General features: G+C 40.3%; 2 protein-coding genes across 6 annotated transcripts in view; one reads left to right on the plus strand and one right to left on the minus strand.

The window, feature by feature from the left end:
• Window positions 1–10846, plus strand: part of LOC101615233 (protein FRA10AC1) — a 39967-nt gene extending 29121 nt beyond the window's left edge. For all 4 annotated transcript variants that reach the window (XM_045159804.1, XM_045159800.1, XM_045159810.1 and 1 more), the window contains 3 exons: window positions 1467–1505; window positions 6990–7068; window positions 10525–10846. In XM_045159804.1, the coding sequence (XP_045015739.1) occupies window positions 1467–1505; window positions 6990–7068; window positions 10525–10567 (161 nt within the window). In that variant the 3' untranslated portion in view covers window positions 10568–10846. The remainder of the gene's footprint in view (window positions 1–1466; window positions 1506–6989; window positions 7069–10524) is intronic.
• A 4691-nt stretch (window positions 10847–15537) lies between these two features.
• The window catches only part of Pde6c (phosphodiesterase 6C), a 60688-nt gene continuing 53975 nt past the window's right edge, over window positions 15538–22250 (minus strand). Inside the window, exons 17-22 of one of the 2 annotated variants that reach the window (XM_045134726.1) lie at window positions 21881–21988; window positions 21737–21800; window positions 19231–19305; window positions 19033–19116; window positions 18325–18484; window positions 15538–16049 (exon numbers count right to left, since the gene is read on the minus strand). In XM_045134726.1, coding sequence (XP_044990661.1) covers window positions 15988–16049; window positions 18325–18484; window positions 19033–19116; window positions 19231–19305; window positions 21737–21800; window positions 21881–21988 — 553 coding nt within the window. In that variant the 3' untranslated portion in view covers window positions 15538–15987. The remainder of the gene's footprint in view (window positions 16050–18324; window positions 18485–19032; window positions 19117–19230; window positions 19306–21736; window positions 21801–21880; window positions 21989–22250) is intronic. The other variant, XM_045134729.1, reaches the window with a different exon arrangement.

Genomic DNA, 22250 nt, shown 5'->3' on the forward strand with positions numbered 1-22250 from the left:
TTCATTATTATATTATGCAATATTTCAAATTAAAGGAGATTTCATCTCTACATTACCCAGGCTATCTTAATTTGACCAAACTTAATTAGTGATTAATAAATACTGAACATTACTGCTGCATTTGGACTGCTGACATACCTTACTATACTGTTTTTTTTTTTTTTCCCAAAAATGTGTTTTTTATGTTCATTCATGTTTGTATGTATACAGGATGAGTACAACCTTGGATGCTATCCTTGGGAACGCCATTCACCTCTTTTGAGATTAGTGTCTCTTATTGGCCTGGAGCTCACCAATTGGGCTGGAATGATTGAGCAGTGAGCCTCAGGGATTCTAGCCTTTCCAGCACTGGGATTACAAGTGGGCAAAAACCACTCACAGCATTTTTTATGTTAATAGTGAGGATCAAATTTGGGACCTCAGATAAGCACTGAGCTGTTCCCTGGGCCTTGTACTGGTTTTGCTCTTGGCTTCTTTTGCCAGTGTTCCTCTTTCACCTTACTTTCAGGTGTTGGAGTTCCCCAGGGTTCTTACCTATGCCTCACTCTCTTCCTCTTTCCCCCCCTTTACTGGGTATTGGACCTAGGCCCTTGCACATGCCAGGCAAGTACTCTACCACTGAAGTATGCCCTGCAGACATCTCTTTTAATTTAAAAAATATATTTATTTATTTGCAAGGAGAGAGAGAATGAAAATGGACATGCCAGGGCCTCCAGCCACTGCAAATGAACTCTGTATTTGCCACTTTGTATCTGGTTTTATGTTGGTACTGGGGAATTGAACTCTGGCCATTAGGCTTTGCAGGCAAATGCTTTAACTGCTGAGCCATCTCTCCAGCCTGATTTATTGTGAGAAATGAATACTTATATTTATACTATTTTCAGTAGAGATGTTGAAAATCTCCACAAGTAAAAGATTTACTTCACAATCTAAGAGTATTTTTTTTTTTTTTGTTTTTTTGAGGTAGGGTCTCACTGTGGTCCAGGCTGACCTGGAATTAACTCTCATCTCAGGGTGGGCTTGAACTCATGGTGATCCTCCTACCTCTGCCTCCCAAGTGCTGGGATTAAAGGCATGCACCACTACGCCTGGCTAAGAGTATCTTTTAACAGTATGTGATACTTTATAAACTCTCATTTTTAAGTTTCATGTTAGCTGTTCTAGGCTGTGAATGTATAAGATATGATCCTTGCCTAAAAGGACCTCGCATTTTAATTGAGGCTATCAGTCTAGGAACATGGAAGAATAGAAAATAGTAAAATTCTTTTCTATAAAGCATAAGAAACCAGACTTGGGGAGAATATATGGTTGTAGCTACAACTGTCATTAAGATGGTACTGTTATTAAAATGATACTTAATAAGGCAATGTAATCATAACTGTTATTAAAATGATGCTTAGTAAGGTAATGTAATCATAACTGTTATTAAGATGACCCTTAATAAAACAGTGCTGTTTCCTTTTCAGGGCATTCATCCTCAAAGAAATCAGAAGGTTCTTTACATAGTAGGTATCAAGTGTTTTTTTTGCCAAATAGAACTACATAGTTTCAAAGTATTTGTGATTTGGGTTTTTCACGAATTGTTTAGTCTGTAATTAAGAAGAGCTAAAAGTTGCTTAAGTGCAGGGAGCATTAAACTTTTTTTTTTTTCAGTAAATACAATGGCTATACATTTCAGTTTTGCATTAGGAAATAGACATGAGGAGAACTAGAGGCTCATGAGGTTGTAGTAAGAAAGAAAGGTTAATATTTAAAGACAACTGCATGAGTCTGAGTGATTGGTGATTTTGTCTTTACATGGGTTTTTGTCATTTGCTTGCTTGCTTGCTTGGTATTTTTGTTTGTCTGTTTGTTTCTTTCAAGATAAGGTCTCCTTCTAGCCAGCCTGGCCTGAATGAAGCTCACTGTGTAGTTGAACTCATGGTGATCTTCCCGCATCAGCCTCCTCAGTGCTGGGACTAAAGGTGTGAACCACCACTTCCTCCTTAGTGCTGGGACTAAAGGTGTGAACCACCATACCCTCACTTGGTGACTTTGATGGGTGACATGAAGTATAATGCCTACTAGCTGGTTGCTGGTTCTTATTTTAATTAGTTTCCACAGCAAATTCTATACTTCCCTTAACATTCCAGAAAGGATCACAATGGCTTATGAAAAGTATGTTGAAAACTTTTTAGGGTTAAAAATCAGAATAATGTGGGGCTGGGGAGATTACTCAGTGGTTAAAGGTTATTGCTTGCAAAGTCTGCCAGTTTGGGTTCAATTCCCCATTCCTATGTAAAGCCAGATGCACAAAATGGCACCTGTGTCTGGAGTTTGTTTGTAATTGCAAGAGGCCCTGATGTTCCCATATTCATTCTCTCTCTTTCTCTTGTAAATAAATAGATGCAAAATAAAAGATACTAGTAATGCAAAGGCAGAGGAAAGCTTGCATTTCACATGGTTGCAAAGGAGGCCTACAGGGCTAGAGAGATACTCAGCAATTAAGGCACTTGTCTGTGAGGCTTAAGGACCTGGGTTCAATTTCCCAGTACCCACATAAGCATAAGCATAAAGTGGCACATGCATCTGGAGTTCCTTTGCAGTGGCACGCCCATTCTCTTTTTTTCTCTCTCTCTCTGTCAAATAAATAAATAAGTGATATATATTTTTTTAGAAAGGAGGGTTACAGATTTGTTACTGTTCATCACAGCCAAACTAAATTTGTAAAATAATCAAGAGTACTCAGCTGTTAGCAGTGTCCTGACAGCTTTGAGAGAAGACTTTCCTGTGGGCTTACAAATGGGACATCCATCTGTGTATTGTTTTTCTTTTTGTAATATAGAAGCGTCTTTATTTTCACTTGCTTGATTATTTATTTAAAGAGGTCTACTTTGTTGAATTATTATGTGAATCAAATATGAAAATATATGTGTACAGTATGACCTGACACAAAGGAGGTCTTTGATAATCTGAGCACTGTTGCTCTGTCAGCAGAGGGAGATCAGCAGACTTTAAATAGATTGTCTGTGCTCTTTGGCATTGATCAGATGGAACGTTAGAATTTGTCCATTTGTTATTGACTGGTATGTGAATAAAAATAGCCTGGAAACAGAGTTTTGTCTCAATTTCAGAATATATTGTCACTTAGAACTAATTGACAAAAGGCAAGCAAGAGATGGGTTGTCTTGGAAGGTACTGAGTTCACACACAGCTAGTATGTTGTTTGTTGTTGAAGTTGTTGACTGATTCATTCTCTGGATAAAGTTGCCATAAAGACCTAAGAGATCGACAGACTACAGCTTGTCCTGACTCTTGTCCTGACAGTGGTGACTACGCTGTGGGAGTGTCATTGTGTGTTGGCCATTCTCCTTGCATCCTTAGCAGTAATTTGTAGTGACTGTAACCCTCAAGGAACCAGGAAGCCTCAGATTCATCTGTTTGGAAGGGACCGAAAAGGTCCAGTCCAGTCTTAGAGATTAGATTGTCTGAGGCTATTTGTTCACTTGCCAGTAGACGCTCTTTCAGAGGGGTGTTTTGTAATGTTCTCAGGTGCTTTGGTTGTTTTTGTTTAAGTAGAACTGTAGTCCCTGGTCTCAGCTCATTGTTTAGGAAAGCTAGATGACTTGGTAGGAACAAGGGAACAGTGGTCAGACCTTTGAAAGACGCTGCCTGCTTTTAAAGACCATGTAGTCTGTGCTGTCTGACATCTTACCAGGATGACTCCTTAGAGCGGATTTTATTAGGCCTGATTGGTGTTTTCTATGTTTTCTTTATCTCCATGAGGTTTTATAAAATTAGGAGTTGAAGACATTTATCCTTTCTTCTCAGTCTGGGACACTGGCATTCTAATGATGGCTGTTGTGCAACAAGAATCTTCTTCCCAAGACTTTATAATTTCATCATGTGTATGTAGATCATTAGACAACACCCTTCCCCCTTCTATTTTTGTTACAATTGGTGCCACAACTGACTCAGGACCGAAGTTCAGGCATACACATTGACTCAAGGATCAAAGTTCGGTGGGTAAAAGGCTGGAACCACCATGACAGATCAATGCTGCTTTGTTTTGTCTTGTGATGAAAGGAGAACATTCTGTACTGACAAGCCAAATTTGAATTAAAGTAGTAATCCCACTATTAATTCTTTTAAAAAAAATTTTTGTTTATATTTTCTTTATTTGAGAGCGACAGAGAAAGAGGCAGAGAGAGAAAGTGAGAGACAGAGAAAGAAAGAGAGAAAATGGGCATGCCAGGGCCTCCAGCCACTGTCAGTGAACTCCAGATGAACTCCCCCTTGTGTGTCTGGCTAATGTGGGTTCTGGGGAATCAATCCTCAAACCTGTGTTCTTAGGCTTCATGGGCAAGCGCTTAACCACTAAGCCATTTCTCCAGCCCCCACTATTTATTTTTACAATATTTTTTCAGTCATATAAAAGACATGCGAGTTAATAGTTTTATGAAGTCAAGTTAATAGTTTTATGAAGTATATATTACATTAGAAAAAGTACCTCAAGAACTAAGCTACTATGTAACCAGCCAAGTTTTATGAAAACAATATTTGTCAGACATTTTTTAACTAGACATTTAATTTCCCTTAGACATTGTTCAGAGTGAAAATTCTGTGTCCTTTTCTCTCAAGACTCTGGTAATATGAATTGTTTAAAGAATACATCCTGTGACCAGTGCTGCTTTTAGGAGTTGATTATTTATATGGAATAGTAGTACCTCAGAAGAGCATGCACTGCACCCCTGAGAGGAGAGAGCCAGGCTAAGTGTGGCTCTGTGGTAGAGCACCCTGCTCTGCCCAAAATAAACAAACAAGTAACTGAAAACAGTGCCGTAATCCCCACCCCAATTAGTGACTGAGGATTGGTTGAATAAATCCTACATAACTGTTTAACAACCCTTAACATGGCTATAATTATTGCCAGGGAAAATGTATATGCTATATCAGTTTTTAAAAAAATATTTACTTATTTGATATGGAAAGCAAGGGAGAGAGAGAGTATGGGTATGCCAGGGCCTCTTGCCACTTGAAATGAACTAGAGATGCTGTGTCACTTTGTGGATCTGACGTTAAGTGGGTACTGGGGAATCAAACCTGAACCAGCAGGCTTTGTAAGCAAACTCCTTTACCCATGAGCCACCTCTTCAGCCCCCAATTTTTTATAGTTATAGAAAGTAAGTACAATGTAATCCAAGTTACTATAAAACTCATATATGTTATATGTATACATGTAAATTTATAACTTTGTGAAGTGCCTACCAAGCCGAAATAGGAATCATATTACCTGTGAGCCTTGGACACTTTTGCTTTCTACTTTAAACATTTTCAAATTCTTTGTATTTTAGTGTATTGCCATTTAAAAAAATTTTTTTGTTCATTTTATTTATTTATTTGAGAGCAACAGAGAGAGAAAGAGGCAGATATATAGAGACAATGGGTGCACCAGGGCCTCCAGCTACTGCAAATGAACTCCAGATGCATGCACCCCCTTGTGCATCTGGCTAATGTGGGTCCTGGGGAATGGAGCCTTGAACCTGGGTCTTGGGCTTCACAGGCAAGTGCTTAACCACTAAGCTATCTCTCCAGCCCTGTATTGCCATTAAAATATATGTGTGTGTATATATATATATATATATATATATATATATATATATATATATTTATTTATTTATTTGTGTGCGTGTGTGTACATATGTATGTATGTATGTATGTATGCCACGGTCTCTTGCTGCTACAAATGAACACCTGTCTGGCTTCATATGAGTAGGTGGAAAATAGAACACAGGCTGATAGGCCTTTATAACTAAATGCCTTTAATTACTGAGCCATCTCCCCAGCCCCTGTATTACCTTTAAATTCTATAAAAATAATATACTTCCACCTTAACAAAATAAGCTAGTTTCAAATAACATTAGTCAACTAAAAATTATTAAAGGCTGGATAAAGTATTATTAGGTAATAAAACTATTCCATGATGTACTTACATTAGCAAATAATTCCTCTCCAGTAATGACCATGAATCTAAAATGTATTACTGTTAAGGTGCTGGTCCTAATATAAATATATTCTGTAAAATCCTTAACTTCCATGTCTTCTGCATGATGAAGAAAAAGAAGAAACTAAACCAATTGCTGCTTCATGTAACTTAGGGAAGTTTTTTTTTTTTAATTTTAAATTTTTTTATTTTTAAATATTTTTTATTGATTTATTTGAGAGCGACAGACACAGAGAGAAAGACAGATAGAGGGAGAGAGAGAATGGGCGCGCCAGGGCTTCCAGCCTCTGCAAACGAACTCCAGACGCATGCGCCCCCTTGTGCATCTGGCTAACGTGGGACCTGGGGAACCGAGCCTCGAACCGGGGTCCTTAGGCTTCACAGGCAAGCGCTTAACTGCTAAGCCATCTCTCCAGCCCGGGAAGTTTTTTCATGAGACAATAAATCCTTAGCCTTCTTCCTGAGACTCTGGTTTTCTTACACTATTTATTTACTTTTTGTGTGTGTGTGAGTATTTATGTTTGTGGGCACATGTGTGTGCATGTGTGCGCATATATGTGGAGTCAGAGATTGACATCAGGTGTCTTCCTCAATCCCTGTTTGCCTTGTTCTTTGAAACAGGTTCTCACTGAACCCAGAGACCACTGACCTGTGTAGACTAACTAGCCAGTGACCCTCAGGGACTCCCTGTCTCTGCTTCCCCAGCACAGGGAATACAGGCGTGCACCACCATGCCCAGCATTTTACGTGGGTCCTGGGGGATTCAAACTCGGGTCCACATATTGTACAGCAAGCACTTAACCCACAGAGCTCTCTCCTCAGTCCTTATTTATTTATTGACTGTTGAAAAAAATTATTGGAGCTGAAAGAGTAAATTAAATTTTCAGAGAATCCTAAGTTGAAATTAAATTGCCGTTAAATTCATAATTAATTTAATTGCACTGGTAAGTGGTTTAGAATATGTTTTAAATATAACACATTAGTTTGTTTTCTTTCCAATGAACAGGAGACAGTGATGAGGAAGGAAATGCATCAGAATCTGAGCTTTGGAAGGGTGCACTACCAGAGACTGATGAAAAATCACAGTAAGTGCTGATCTTAATAGATAGTGCAGTCTGTTTTAATCAATTTAGGAAGCTATGACCATAGCCATTCTTCATAGCAGTTAATGAAAAACTTCACTATCAGGAATGTTTACTTCATGCTGAGGACTATCAAGCCTGGTAAGATGAAGGTTGATTCCCAAACATTGTGCATAAACACCAGCATGTCCAGCTTGCATCAGTTCACTTGAACAGGTAACTCTGTTTGTTTGGAGTCCTTCAGACAGGAGAGGCTGTTCCATCAGATCACATGGTTACACAGGTATGGAAGTGTCCTTGCCATTACCTATCCTAGCTGTCCCTCCCCACACCCAGCAGCAGATTATTCAGTGCATTCATTCTGTGCTGTGGGTTGGATGTGGGGTAGGATGTTATCAGCTCTGCCACATACTGGGATGTTTGCCACTGGAACTTTATCAAGAATGGCTAGGGCTGGAGAGTTGGGTTAGCAGTTGAGGTGCTTGCCTGCAACCAGGTTCAGTTCCCCAGGACCCATGTAAGCCGGTTACATGAGAAGTTTATTTGCAGTGGCTGGAGACCCTGGTGTGCCCATTCTCTCTCTCGCTCTCTGTCTCTCTACCTACCTATTTCTCTCTCTCTCTCTGTTTCTCAAATAAATAAAAATAGTAAAAGCTAAATAAATAAAAATAATTCCTATAGCTAGGGAGGATTTCTCAGGGGATAAAGTGCATAGGTTTGCATCCTCAGCATCTAAGGAAATGCTGGATAGCTGTGGTAGCTCACCCATGATCCTAGCACTCCACTAGCTGGCTAGCTAGACTAGCAGAATTGGTGAGCCTGGTTCAAGTGAGAAACCTAACTTCAGTAAAGTAAGGTGAAGAGCAGATGAGCAAGATATCAAAATCAGCCTCTGACCTCCACAGGCACATATGTGCAAGCACTCACATGCACACATTCTGCCACACACGGGAACACATGAACACACATGCACATAACCAAACAAACAAAAAAAGAATGTATCATATAATTCACCATGTGAACTTTATAAAGACCGTACCATATAATGAGCAACTTTATAACCTTATATATTAAAAGGAGATGAAAATGCTAACTCATGGAATTTATTGTGAGGACTAAATGACATAAAAAAGATGAAGTATATAATAACACACCTATAAACACAGCAAGTTTAGCCCAGGACATACTGGATCACAGTAGAGACCTGTTGAATCAATTATAATTCATGAATTTGAACTGGTTATAAAGCATTTTGTTAATGATATATTCTTAGTATAATAGAATTCAGGTGTATTAGAAATTTTAAAGTAAGATTACTATTTCTCTTTTTCTATGACCTTCATCTTTTTTCAGCCAAATAAGAATCCCCAAAAGTGTGATTTTTTTTTGTAGGTCAGATTAACTTAAATGTTAGTGCTTTAAATAAAATATTGCTATCCAATTCAAACTAGTAAATAGACTTATACATGTTTACTGAGGGCCTCCCTTGGAGAGTTTTATAGCTGAGAATGACAGAGAGGTTATGGACTCAGCTCACCTTTTTAGACAATAAGATACTTATAAGAAGGCTTTTATGTAGCAACACTTTTGACATTATTAAGTTCTGAGCATTAATTCCACATAAAGATTTTTTTTTAATTTTTAATTAATTTATTTATTTGAGAGCAACAGACACAGAGAGAAAGACAGATAGAGGGAGAGAGAGAGAATGGGCCCGCCAGGGCTTCCAGCCTCTGCAAATGAACTCCAGATGCGTGCGCCCCCTTGTGCATCTGGCTAACGTGGGACCTGGGGAACCGAGCCTCGAACCTTAGGCTTCACAGGCAAGTGCTTAACCACTAAGCCATCTCTCCAGCCCCACATAAAGATTTTTTTACCAGTTTTATCTATAAGTTCTTACACAATTCTTATGTCCTACTGCATTTTGCTGGCATGTTAGTGAAAAGGTAGGTAAGGAAAGCAAATTTCAGATAACTCTTTTTTATTTTTATTTATTTATTAGGGGCAGTGTGAGGGAGGGAGGGGAGAGAGAGAGAATGGGCACACCAGGGCCTCTAGCCACTGCAAATAAACTCCAGACACATGTGCCACCATGTGCATCTGGCTTATGTGGAACCTGAAGAATTGAACCTGGGTCCTTAGACTGTGCAGTCAAGTGCCTTAGTCATTAAGCTATTTCTCTAGACCAAATTTCAGATAATTCTTTTAGTAATTGTATCACTTCTATAAATAAAATCACTTCTATATACACTTAAAACTCTAGGAGGTAATGTAAATTGTCTCATGTTACAGATGGAGAAGTTGAGTTTAGAGAAGTTAAACAACTTTCTCACACAGCTAATGAGTGACAGTGAGAACTTAATACTTTTAAAAATGTTTTATTTATTTGAGAGGGAGGAAGGAGAGAGAGAGAGAGAGAGAATGGTGCACCAGGTCCTCTTGCCAATGCAAATTAACTCCAGATATATGCACTACTTTGTATATTTGGCTTTACATGGGTACTTGGGACTTGAACTCAGACCAGCAGGCTTTGCAAGCAAGCTCCTTTAACCACTGAATCATCTTCCGATCCTGAAATCTTAGTACTTTGACTTAAAAGCTATGCTGTTTTCACTGTTTGGGGCTGGCTCCAAACACTAATATTATTTAGAATTTGATAATATTTATAGTATTTTGAGATATTATACTTAAATTTAATATCCCCTTTCAGGGTTCTGTTATTTATTTTATTTTATTTATTTATTTTTTTAAAAATTTTTTTTTGTTCATTTTTTATTTATTTATTTGAGAGCAACAGACACAGAGAGAAAGACAGATAGAGGGAGAGAGAGAGAATGGGCACGCCAGGGCTTCCAGCCACTGCAAACGAACTCCAGACGCGTGCGCCCCCTTGTGCATCTGGCTAACGTGGGACCTGGGGAACCGAGCCTCGAACCGGGGTCCATAGGCTTCATAGGCGAGCGCTTAACCGCTAAGCCATCTCTCCAGCCCCTGTTATTTATTTTAGATCTAACCTTTGCTAGCTATAAATATATGCTATACTTACTATTCTCAGAATAAAACGTTGCAGCCTAAGCAAATTGTCTCACATTTCTGGGAGTAAAACTTACATTTTTTTTCCTTAAAGATAGTTTCTTTTCATTAATTTCTTAAACAGACTAATTTGAAATAATGAGCAGGGAGGGTATGAGATAAACCTAAAGAAGTAAAGAGAAACAGTGTTACTTCACAAAGTACTTAAAAGAAAAATCTCAGGTAAAACATCTTAGGAGAGGTACCAGCATGTTGAATACTTTTCATCAGCCAGATAAGAATTATTTGATGGCTAGGTCATGGAAATATATATAAAGAGAAGAATCAGCAAGTATGTTGATTCAAAAGATTTTATTAATTTCATCATCGAATAATTTTTTACTCAGTTGATTTTAATCAATATACGTACTTTTTTCTTTTAAACAGGGAAGAAGAATTTGATGAGTATTTTCAGGATTTGTTTCTGTGAGATGGGCGAGAGAACTCTTGCGTTCTGTAATGGGAAAGTGCTCTTTGAACCTCCGTGGCAGTTTTCTCTGCAGGGGCTCTGAGCAGTTTGTCTGGGAATCCGAGGACGGCGCACACTTCAGCAGTGCGTTGGTTGTTTCAGACGCTTTTCCTGGCTGTTGTTTGTCTTTACAGTTGCTTATCTGTGAGTCTGTTTTTTTCTATAATATACTGTTTTAAATGGCATCTAAATGTGAATGATTGTCATTGAACTAAAAATAAATAGTGTCTTGTTTTAAAATGTTTACTCTCCAGTTGTATCTTTTTTTTTTAATTTTTATTTATTTATTTGAGAGCGACAGACACAGATAGAAAGACAGATAGAGGGAGAGAGAGAGAATGGGCACGCCAGGGCTTCCAGCCTCTGTCAACGAACTCCAGACGCGTGCGCCCCCTTGTGCATCTGGCTAACGTGGGACCTGGGGAACCAAGCCTCGAACCGGGGTCCTTAGGCTTCATAGGCAAGCGCTTAACCACCAAGCCATCTCTCCAGCCCCAGTTGTATCTTTTTGTAAACCAATTGTTCATTAATTCTTAAGATTTATAAGGCTATAATAATATGAGGTGCTGTGGTGGGCATTATTACAAAGGAATGGTCTAGTAAATAATTTTTGAACTATCAGAAAAATAAATTAATGCTGGGTTTATTGATGTTAAACATGTCACAGTCACCTCATCTCTTGACAGTGTTGTTTTTTCATCTCACTGCTTATAGTAAATGAAAAGCAATTCTGATTTCTAAGGAAAATTACTTGAAATATCCAACAGCAGAATTGATATCAGGAGTGGGATATATGTCATTAATATTCTTATTATTAAAAACATCATAAAATAGAACTCCTACAAAATTAAATATAAGTATGAAAAATATCCCCATACCCTTTGAAAATAGAACAGTACATTTGGTAATGTGAGTATGGTTTATGAAGTTCATTTATAAATTTAGGTCATTATATAACAATCACAACACTTCATTCGGCACAGTAGCAGACAATGGGAGTCATATTTTAAAGAATCTTTGAAAAGCCCTCAGAGGAAATGAATTTAAACACTGATTCTCTAGACGCCTACTTCACACCATGGCTCACTGCAGTCAGTGATGGTCAGCAGGCCCCTGGTGGAAGGGTGCGAGGCTGGCTCCCTTACACTGGCTCTAAAGCAGGCTCATAGATTCCGTAGACTTACAGTGGGCACGTTGTATCCTTGATTCAGTTTCTGGTGACCAAGGATGGGAAGTTGAGAGCTGACTGTCCTCAAAAGGAGTCTAAAACAACAAAGCTAAAAGAGTAAGTTTTCTTTTTAAAAAAAATTTGGTTCCTAAATTAAAGGTGATTTGAGTCTTAAAATTATTATTTTTTGTTGTTGTTTTGAGTAGGGTCTCACTCTAGCCCCGGCTGACCTGGAATTCACAATGTAGTCTCAGGGTGGCCTCGAACTCACAGTGATCCTCCTACCTCTGCCTCCTGAGTGCTGGGATTAAAGGTGTGTGCCACAATGCCCGGCTCTTAAACTTATTTTTTTTTTAATTTTTATTTATCTAATTGAGAGCGACAGACACAGAGAGAAAGACAGATAGAGGGAGAGAGAGAGAATGGGCACGCCAGGGCTTCCAGCCTCTGCAAACGAACTCCAGACGCGTGCGCCCCCTTGTGCATCTGGCTAATGTGGGACCTGGGGAACCGAGCCTCGAACCGGTGTCCTTAGGCTTCACAGGCAAGCGCTTAACTGCTAAGCTATCTTTCCAGCCCTCTTAAACTTATTTTTTTTTAATTTTTATTTATTTATTTGAGAGTGACAGACACAGAGAGAAAGACAGATAGAGGGAGAGAGAGAGAATGGGCGCGCCAGGGCTTCCAGCCTCTGCAAACGAACTCCAGACGCGTGCGCCCCCTTGTGCATCTGGCTAACGTGGGACCTGGGGAACCGAGCCTTGAACCGGGGTCCTTAGGCTTCACAGGCAAGCACTTAACTGCTAAGCCATCTCTCCAGCCCTCTTAAACTTATTTTAAGTAATAGAAAGAAGGGAGTGCATGCATCCCTTGCCCAGATGATGACTTAGCCATTCTTTATAACTTTTTGTTCTAATATTTTTTTCCAAATATCATTCATTCATATTTACATAGTGCCTACCTTGTGCCAGGCACTACTATCAGTAGAAGGATAGAACTGTGAGCAAAACAAACACAACCACTCCTCATGAACTTTACCTTATAATGTGAGAGACAGTGTATCTAGATTGTAAAAAAGAAACAAGTGGTGATTTACTTCTTGGCTACTTAAATCTGAATCATGGGTATAACATGAAATATTAGTGGTGCATTGATCTTTAGCTCAGTATTATAATTAGATCTTTCATGACAAAAATCCTGGCTAAATACATAGTGTTTATTATTATGTTTTCTAATTTCTTTTGATTTTTACATATTTTTTTTCCTTTTTAAACAAATATTTTTCTGAATACTTTTCTATATAATTACACTTGTAGTTTGCTTTTTTTCTTTTTAAATATTTATTTGACAGAAGGAAAAATGGGCAAGCCAGAGTTCCCTGCCTGTACAAGTAAATTCCAGATAACACAAGCCACCTTGTGCACCTGACTTTATGTGTCTAGAGGAGAATCAAACCCAGACCTACAGGCTTTGCAAGAAAGCTCCTTTAACTGCTCTGAGCCTTATCTCCAGCCCTGTTTTCTCATTTCATCTGTAATGATACATTAGATAAAAGAAGAAATCTAAAATGTCTCTGAAACCTAGACAGATATATATCATGTAGTGAACATAGATGATTGACCATAGTTTCTCTTGGCAATTTAATATTTAGATGCCAAGTCAATAGTTTTAATTATTTTTTGTACTTTTTTATTTTATTTGAGAGAGGCAGATAGAGAATGAGCATATCAGGGCCTTCAGCTGCTGCAAATGAACTCCAGAAGTATGTGCCACCCTGTGCATCTGGCTTATGTGGGTCCTGACAAATCAAACCTGGGTCCTTTAGTTTCACAGGCAAGTGCCTTAACTGCTATGGCATCTAATTATTAAAACAAACAAACAAACAAAAAAAAAAACAGCCATCTAATTGAAGTCTTGACTTCTTTCAGTAAGGAAATTCTTACTCAAATCACATGCTTGTCATTGTTGAATATTTGCTAACCGATTTAACATGTATTAGGAATATCCCAGCAATATCCTGTAATTAATTCTTTAAATGAGAAGAATAGTTCTGAATGTTTAAAAAAATTCTCAGTTACACACAAGATAGTTAATTTAGACTTTGAAGTGGAGGAGTCATAGGAAAAAAATACAGTTCTTATAAGCTGAAAAAATGATGCGGTCATCACTATACCACTGTCAAGGGTAAAAGAATGAAGGAGGGCTGGAGAGATAGCTTAGCAGTTAAGGTGCTTGCCTTCAAAGTGTAAGGACCAAGGTTCAATTCCCCAATACCCATGTAAGCCAGATGCACAAGGTGGCACATGTGTCTGAAGTTTGTTTGCAGTGGCTAGAGGTCCTGGAGCATCCTTTATCTCTTTTTCTGTCAAATACATAAAAAGTAAAGAGAATAAACATTTCAGGTAGAATAACATTTGATATCCTTTTTCTTTCCTATACTGTATTTATATACTTATTTCTGAACTGTATATACTCTTACATTAATATATATGATGAAACATATATATATACACACTCACTCAGTAGTCCCAGGTTGGCCTTGAACTGACAGCAATCCTACCTGTGCTTCCTAAGTGCTGGGACTAAAGGCATACTCTGTCATGCGTGGGATTTTTTAAAAATTATTGGTAGCAAAATAAGGTCATAGGAGTAGGTCTTAATCCAACCCAATCATGCCAATACTTTGATCTTGAACTTCTGGGTTCTAGTGTCCAGAATTATAAGAAAATAAATGTTTGTAGTTTAAACCACCTTGTCTATAGTACTTTGTCAAAGTAGTCTTAGCCAGTGGATAACATAAATAAAATCTTTAAAACTTATGACTGGTTTCAGGATTGCATATTTACATACTTTTTTTTTTTAAAGATTTTTATTGATTTATTTGAGAGTGACAGACAGAGAGAGAAAGAGCCAGAGAGAGAATGGGCACGCCAGGGCTACCAGCCACTGCAAATGAACTCCAGATGCGTGCGCCCCCTTGTGCATCTGGCTAACGTGGGACCTGGGGAACCGAGCCTTGAACCGGGGTCCTTAGGCTTCACAGGCAAGCACTTAACTGCTACACCATCTCTCCAGCCCTTTTTTTTTTTTTTGTTTTTTGAGGTAGGGTCTCACTCTAGCCCAGGCTGACCTGAAATTCACTATGTAGTCTCAGGGTGGTCTCGAACTCATGGCGATCCTCCTACCTCTGCCTCCTCTGGGATTAAAGGCATGCGCCACCACACCCAGCTTATATACTTTTTAAAATTCATTTTCTCCTTGACAGTTACATACATGTGTACAACGAATTTTGATTATGTGTACCCTATTGCTCTCTCTTACACCCTCCCCATTCCTGCTTAAACCCTTTCTTCTTCCCTCCTACTCTCCTTCCTACCTTCAGTGTGTGTGTTCCACTGAATGAATCAGGGTTGCTTGTATGAGAATGGCTGGGGTGTTATTTACTGGTTGGTGAATAATTTACTACTGGCTACATCACTAAAGAACATGACTCCTCCTCCTCCAGCAACCATTGCCTGTCAGTAGCTCCTCTGAGAGGAGAGGGTTCTCATCTCATGAGACCCCTTGCCCATCTATAATGGGATGTTGGTGGGCTCGGTCTTGTGCAGGAAACCACAGCTGCCATGAGTTCAGGGATGTGACGGCCACATTGTATCCAGAAGTAACAACATGTGTCCACAGCTCTCTTCCCCATCTTCAGTTCTTAGCATCTGCTGTTCCCTGAGCCTTGAAGGGTCACTGTAGATGTCCCATTTGGGGCTGATCAAACCATAGTCACTCATTCTCAGCACCCTTGTCAGATGTGTGTCTCTGCGTTAACCTGTGCTCACTGCAAAAGCAGACATAAAAATTCACATGTTTTGTCCTTTTGTAGAATTTTCTAGCTAAGGTCTTGGAAGTCAGGGGTAGCTTCTCAGAAGATCCTCCTACTCACTGCATAGGTTGCCAGATGAAATTTGCTGAAGTTCTTGTGAATGTGTTCTTCTTTCTGGGTTTTTGTTTTGTTTTGTTTTGTTTTGTTTTGTTTTTTTGAAGTGGGGTCTTGCTCTGGCCCAGGCTGACCTGAAATTCACTATGTAGTCTCAGGCTATCCTTGAACTCATAGTGATCTGCCTTCTGGGTACTGGGATTCAAGGCGTGCATCACCACACCCAGCTGTTTTGTTTTCGTAGGAACTAAAATGACATTTGAAATGTAGATGAGCTGGATTATATCACAGTATTGAGCATGTTTTGGACTTTTTGTCATCATTACTTCTTCGTACATCTTCGGCAGCTAGTAAAAAACAAAACACAGTATTATTAGGAGTCAGTGTAAATACAGTGTTTTTATTTTCATAATTCTCATGATACAGATGTCAACTCACAAGACTAGTAACATTAACCTATACCCTTACTTGTTACCTGCTCAGAAAAAACCACTTCCTTTTTGAAGTGCAGGTCAGATGCAGCCCTGTGCTGACTCCAGCTATACACATTTTAAATTATTCAGTTACACTTTGCTTATTCCTTTCAATAACTTTTCCATTTTTTTTTCCTTCCTCCTATACCCCTGCTCCTTGGTAAGCCAAAGCTATCTATCATGGGACTTGAGCATAAGAATACTTCATTAGGAAGCCTTGCTATGTCTCAGGTATATACCTGTGTTTTCTGTGAGGCTCACTGGTGAACTCTCAAGTATCCATTGTTTACTTACTGCCCAGGTCTTCCCTCCAGAGTTAAGTGCTTAGAGAAGGTCCTCATCTATCCCCAAAGCTTATTCACCATGGCCTGGTCCAGAACAGACACCCAGTGAATACATTAGTGTGTATGGAGGAGTCAGGACTCCTAGTTTTATTCACTGGAAAGACACCCCTAAATCTGTTAAGGAAAATATCCTCATCCTATGAGAATTGATTAAAGGAAATGCATCTATCTTTCAATGCTTCTCTATACAGAGATGGTTTCTTTACCAGTGTGAACTCTTTTTATTTACTTATTTTTTATTTTAGGGAAAGCAGGAGAGAGAATTGGAACACCAGGGCCTTGGCCACTGCAATCAAATGCCAGATGCATGTGCCACCTAGTGGGCATGGGTGACCTTGTGCATGCTTCACCTTTGTGTGTGTCTGGCTTACATGGGATCTGGAGACTTGGACAAGGGTCCTTAGGCTTCCAGGCAAGCGCCTTAACCACAGACCCATCTCTCCAGCCCTCCAATAGGAATTCTTTTTTTAAAAAATTTTTGTTTATCATTTTTATTTATTTATTTGAGAGCGACAGACAGAGAAAGAAAGAGACAGACAGACAGAGAGAGAGAATGGGCGCGCCAGGGCTTCCAGCCACTGCAAACGAACTCCAGACGCGTGCGCCCCCTTGTGCATCTGGCTAACGTGGGTCCTGGGGAATGGAGCCTTGAACCGGGGTCCTTAGGCTTCACAGGCAAGCGCTTAACCGCTAAGCCATCTCTCCAGCCCGCAATAGGAATTCTTGATGATACTTTCAGAGTGGTAACCTTTCAGAACAAAACTGAGCCTTCCACTTCCTGCAGCGCTGGTGACCAAACCTAGGGCTTTGCATGTCCTAGGCAAGTGCCTCCCCTGAGCTGCAGCCCCGGCCAGCATTCAACATTCAAGGAGACATGTCAGTTTTGATGAAAGAAGAGTTGATCTTAAACATTTTACCAGGCTTTCTGCAAACAGCGTTAAACCTGCTGAGTGACTATAGGAGAGGACATTTGAGGAAAAGTAGCACCGTGTGAAGACATCTGGGGAAAAACAGTCTTAGGAAATGGTCAAATCACTTCATTTGGGAGGACGGCCTTGACATGTAGGACTTCCTTAAACTGTCGCTCTATAAAACTCTGATGTTATGTCGATGAGAATACTCAGTCCAGAGAGTTTAAGTAAGGTGCCCAGAGCTTCTAGCTAGCGCTGGCTCCTCGCCTGCCTCTGACCCCACCCACCCTGTGGTGCTTATATTATTCTGAAAAACCAAGTATTCTTACAGGTGGTTAGGAGCCATTTTCTAGAGAGATGACACCTAGTTCCATCCTCTGTTTCACCTGGCCAATCGACTCTTCTGGAGTTACTCATAAGAGCTTATCTGGGAAGAGGAGGACCGGTTATGCTTTGTCATGTGCCAGAACAAAAAGCTGACTTCGGAGCTGGGCAGCTGGCTCAGCGGGAGACTGCAGCTGCAAGCCTGAGGGCCTGGGACAGCCTGACTCAGTACCCCAGGAGCCACAAAGGCAGCTGGGTGTGGCTATGCACATCTACAACAACCCCAGTCCTGTGCGTAGGGTGAAGTGGGGAGAGACACTGGGGAATTGCTGAGGCTCATGACAACTGTGGCTCTATGTTCAGAGCTGCCATCTTGACCAAATGTGCGGGCAATCGAGCGATGGAAGTAGGACACTTTATTCCCTGGCCTCCGTGTGCCAGGTGTGCGCATCTGGACATACATGTGCATACACCACACACACAACATATATTACACATGCAAGAAATAAAAAGAAAAATAGTAAACCAGGCTGACTGGCCCTTTCAGAACAAAAGCAGATGCCATGTAACCTTTTCCAGCTGTGTTGGCTCCTCCTTCCTGGGCTTTTGCCTCCTCTTCCATCGCTTTCACCTTTGCATCGTACTCATCAGCCAGGGATTTCCATTCCACTCGGTTATTCTGAAGGCCGTTTAGCATAGGTGTGATTTCTTTGTGAAACCGTGAGAACTCCTAGAGAGAATTTTAGGTTAGAAGCTACTTAAATCACGTAGCTGATTTTCAGTATTTTTCTTTCTTTTTTTTTTTTTTAAATCTCCTCTATTGACAACCTCCATACATATGCACAATATACCATGATCAAAATCCCCTCCCACCATCCTCCCTTTTACCCCCTCCAAAGTCCCCCCTGCACTGGACCCCTTCTTTCCAACTAGTCTCTTCCGTGTCGTCATCTTTTGCCCTCATGTTATGCAGGTCTTGTGTGGTGTCAGCCATGGTGGCATCTGAGTTCTTGCATCCTCTGTGCCACTCTGAATGAGAACAGAGTCAGTATTCAAACTATTATGGAGAAACAGCAATATGTTTGGTGACATTCTCAGCTGGTTCCTTGATCAGCGTGGTTACATTCTTCTGATGCTTTTGTTTGGACAAGACCTTGCTGTGTAGCTCAGGGTTACTTTAAATGCTTGATCTGACTGCATCGGCCTAACTCCCCTAGTTTCAGTTAGAATTCTCATGTAAATGGCTGTATAGTTCACCAACATAACTTGTTAACTTACCTTATATACAAAAGTGCAAACAAAATCAATAAATCCAACTTGAAGTTTAGGTAGTTCATCTCTTTTGCTTCTGTCCATCATAGGCTAGAAAGAGAAGTAAATCTTTATAAGATGCCTTCCCAAGATTTAGTGAACAAAACAGACTGATTCCTACTGATAATTTTAAAGAAGTAATGCATTTCATGACAAGGTATTTACAATAGGTTGCTGTTGCAGTACTGTTCGCTCCAGATCTCCTTGTTCCCAAAATTCATTTGCTACCAGAAGGGCCACCTGCAAAGAGAAAGGGCTTGGTTCACCACATCCACTTATTAACAGACAACTTGCATTGTATTCACCTGGGCAACATTTAAGGGAGGTCAGTACTGGAGGTGCTGGAAAACCATCTGCTCTGACATTATAAAAAGGTATTGTTTACAGATTGTACTGAAGTGGGAAAGGAATTATCTTCCTACTTCAATGCTCCAGGCAAACCCTGAGTGTCTGTCTAGTTTTATGGCACCATTTCTCAATAAAGAGGGTGGCAGGAGGATGCTCAGTCCAACAACTACTGTGCTTCAAGCACTCACACTTTTCAATCTTTTTTCTCCTGTAACCTGTCATCATCTAACATAGATCTGTGTACGCATAAATATACATGCCTAGACTGATACACAGGCTTACTCCACTCCATTGTGAGGATAATTAAGAATTAACATATAATGAATGTGGTGCTTTGAATTATGTGTCCCCCATAAACTCATGTGCTTTGAGTGCTTGGTTCCCAGCTGATGACAGTTTGAGGTGTGAAGCCTTGCTAGAGGGTATGTGTTGTTGAGGTTGGGCTTAGGGGTGTTATAGCCAGTTCCCTTTGGCTAGAGTTTAGCTCACTCTTCTGCTGCTGCTTTCCAGCTGATGTTGGCAAGGAGGGGATGTCCTGCTGTACCATCTTTTCTCTGCCATCACGAAGCTTCCCTTCAAGACTGTAAGCCAAATAAAAAACTTTCTTCCCATCAGCTGCTTTCAGTCAGGTGATTTATCCCATAATAAAAAGGCAGCTCCAACAAAGAAAATATAACATGATTGATGAACATTTGTCAACATTGTCAGGAGCCAGGCTTGCCAAGAAGGATAAGATAGGACATATTCCAGATGCTTACAGTGTAGTGGAGACAATTACGTACTCACTGTGGTAAGTGCTACAATACTAATAGTCTTGTGCAATGGAGAAGGCGAGGGCAGGACAGAAGTGTCATGATGGGGGGAAGCCACATCATTAAGAGTGAGCAGGGAGGGAAAGAGGAGGGAAATCAAGGTACAGGAACAGATGGAAGGCCTGAGGCTTATGTGAATAAGAGCTGAGAATGTAGGAGACATGCCTGATGGGGAATGACCCTGGGAATGTGAGCTGGGGTGAGGTAGTGACAAGTCTGTACACTGTGTTGGGAAGTTGGAACCTGGATCTCTAGCCCAATGGTTGTGATTGCTGGAACTCTAGACTTCCTCTGAAGTACACTAGGGCCCAGAAGAATGGCCAAGTGTTATTTGTGTCTTGAGACAGGATCTTGTCATGTAACCCAAGCTGGCCTTGATCTCATAATCTTCCTGTCTATGCCTCCCAAATGCTAGGACTGCAGGTGAGCACACCATACCCAGCTCAAGCATGCGCTTTTTTAAAGAAAAAATTACTTATTTATTTGCAAGCACAGAGAGAGATAGAGAGAAGAGAGACAGAGTGAGAATGTGCGTGCCAGGGCCTCTAGCCACTGCAAACAAACTCCAGATGCATGTGCCCCTTGTGCATCTGTCTTACGTGGGTCCTGGGGAATTAAACCTGGGTCCTCTGGCTTCGCAGGCAAATGCCTTAACCTCTAAGCCATCTCTCCAGCCCAAGCATGGACTTTTTAAAAGACAAAGTTGGAAAGTTTTGGCACTGAGCTGTTGAGAGTGTAGTACAGAGCTGTGCACGTGACCCAACAGCAGTTCACAGAGGACAGGGAGCCTACAAGGAGGAAGAGGAGCCAGGACACCAGGGTTCGCAACAAAGCTTGGGTACAGTCTTAACAGAGACCACATCAGGTGTGACAGACAGAAAGGTTTTTGAAATAAGCTCAAGGGAGACCTCAGGCTTCTGGCTTATATGATGGTGCAGGAATATAGGATCTAGGAAGCAGAGCAGACATGTATGTCAAGAGGAGTATCTAGTTTTAGACCTGATGGTGGTGAGGTTCAGGGTATGCTATCCCAAAATATTTTAAGCTGAAGGAATCTAAGAAACCCTTAGAAGTAGGTCATACTAGCCTTTCCCACACCCCACTGCTTCTTCCCTGAAGCAGAAAACCTAAGACATTATTTGAGTTATCTTAATATGAATTTAAAAAAAAAAACCTCTTGCTACATAGCCCAGGTTGTTCTTGAACCCCAGATCTTCCTGTCTCAGCCTCAGGAGTGCTTGGAATACAAGTGTGTACCACCATGCATGGCAATTTTACAGAAAACATTACAGCCTATTCAACGATAAGGAATGCTTTCAAAGCAGCATTTTCTTTCCAAATTTTCCTGTATCTTCTTTGTCTTAGGACTTGATCAAGTATTTTATTGACTCGCTGCTATTTGAAAATGTCAGAATAGGATTCTGGGATTGCCAAAGATCTTTCCATGGACTTCTTTGTGGGGCTTAGGCAGCACCCATGTGTGAAGGGCAAGAAAACGCAGCTGAACTTGCCTGACTTTGAACCTCCCAGGGCTTGGTTATGGCCGACAGGTCACATGCAGTCATCATCATTGCCCTTAGGAAGAAGAGAACCATTAAAATTGAAAGATACATAAAAGTATTGCTTCCGGCAAGAAAGAAATTCTGACTACTCACATGATAATCTCCTTTTTAGTTGGATCACAAGTTATGTATTTGATGGCTTCTTCCTCGCTTTGCATTTGTTCACAGGCATCAACAATTTTTTGAAACATGGTTCTCTTCCTAGAAAAGATACAGCCAGGTTCGAATCACCAGTACCCACATAAAGCCAGATGCATAAAGTGGTGCATGCATCTAGCGTTCCTTTAAAGGGGTAGGAAGTCCTGGTGTGCCTATAATCCCTCATCTCTGTCTCTCTGTCTCTCTCTCCTTTGCTTTCTGTATCTCAAGGAAGTAAATAAAATATTTTTAAGACAGAGCCATACAACACTTTTCCACATAAAAAGGTATCTTAAATATGAAGTCTTTGTATTTCATGTTTCTG

This window comes from Jaculus jaculus, chromosome 1 (assembly GCF_020740685.1).
Source record: "Jaculus jaculus isolate mJacJac1 chromosome 1, mJacJac1.mat.Y.cur, whole genome shotgun sequence".
Classification (NCBI taxonomy): domain Eukaryota; kingdom Metazoa; phylum Chordata; class Mammalia; order Rodentia; family Dipodidae; genus Jaculus; species Jaculus jaculus.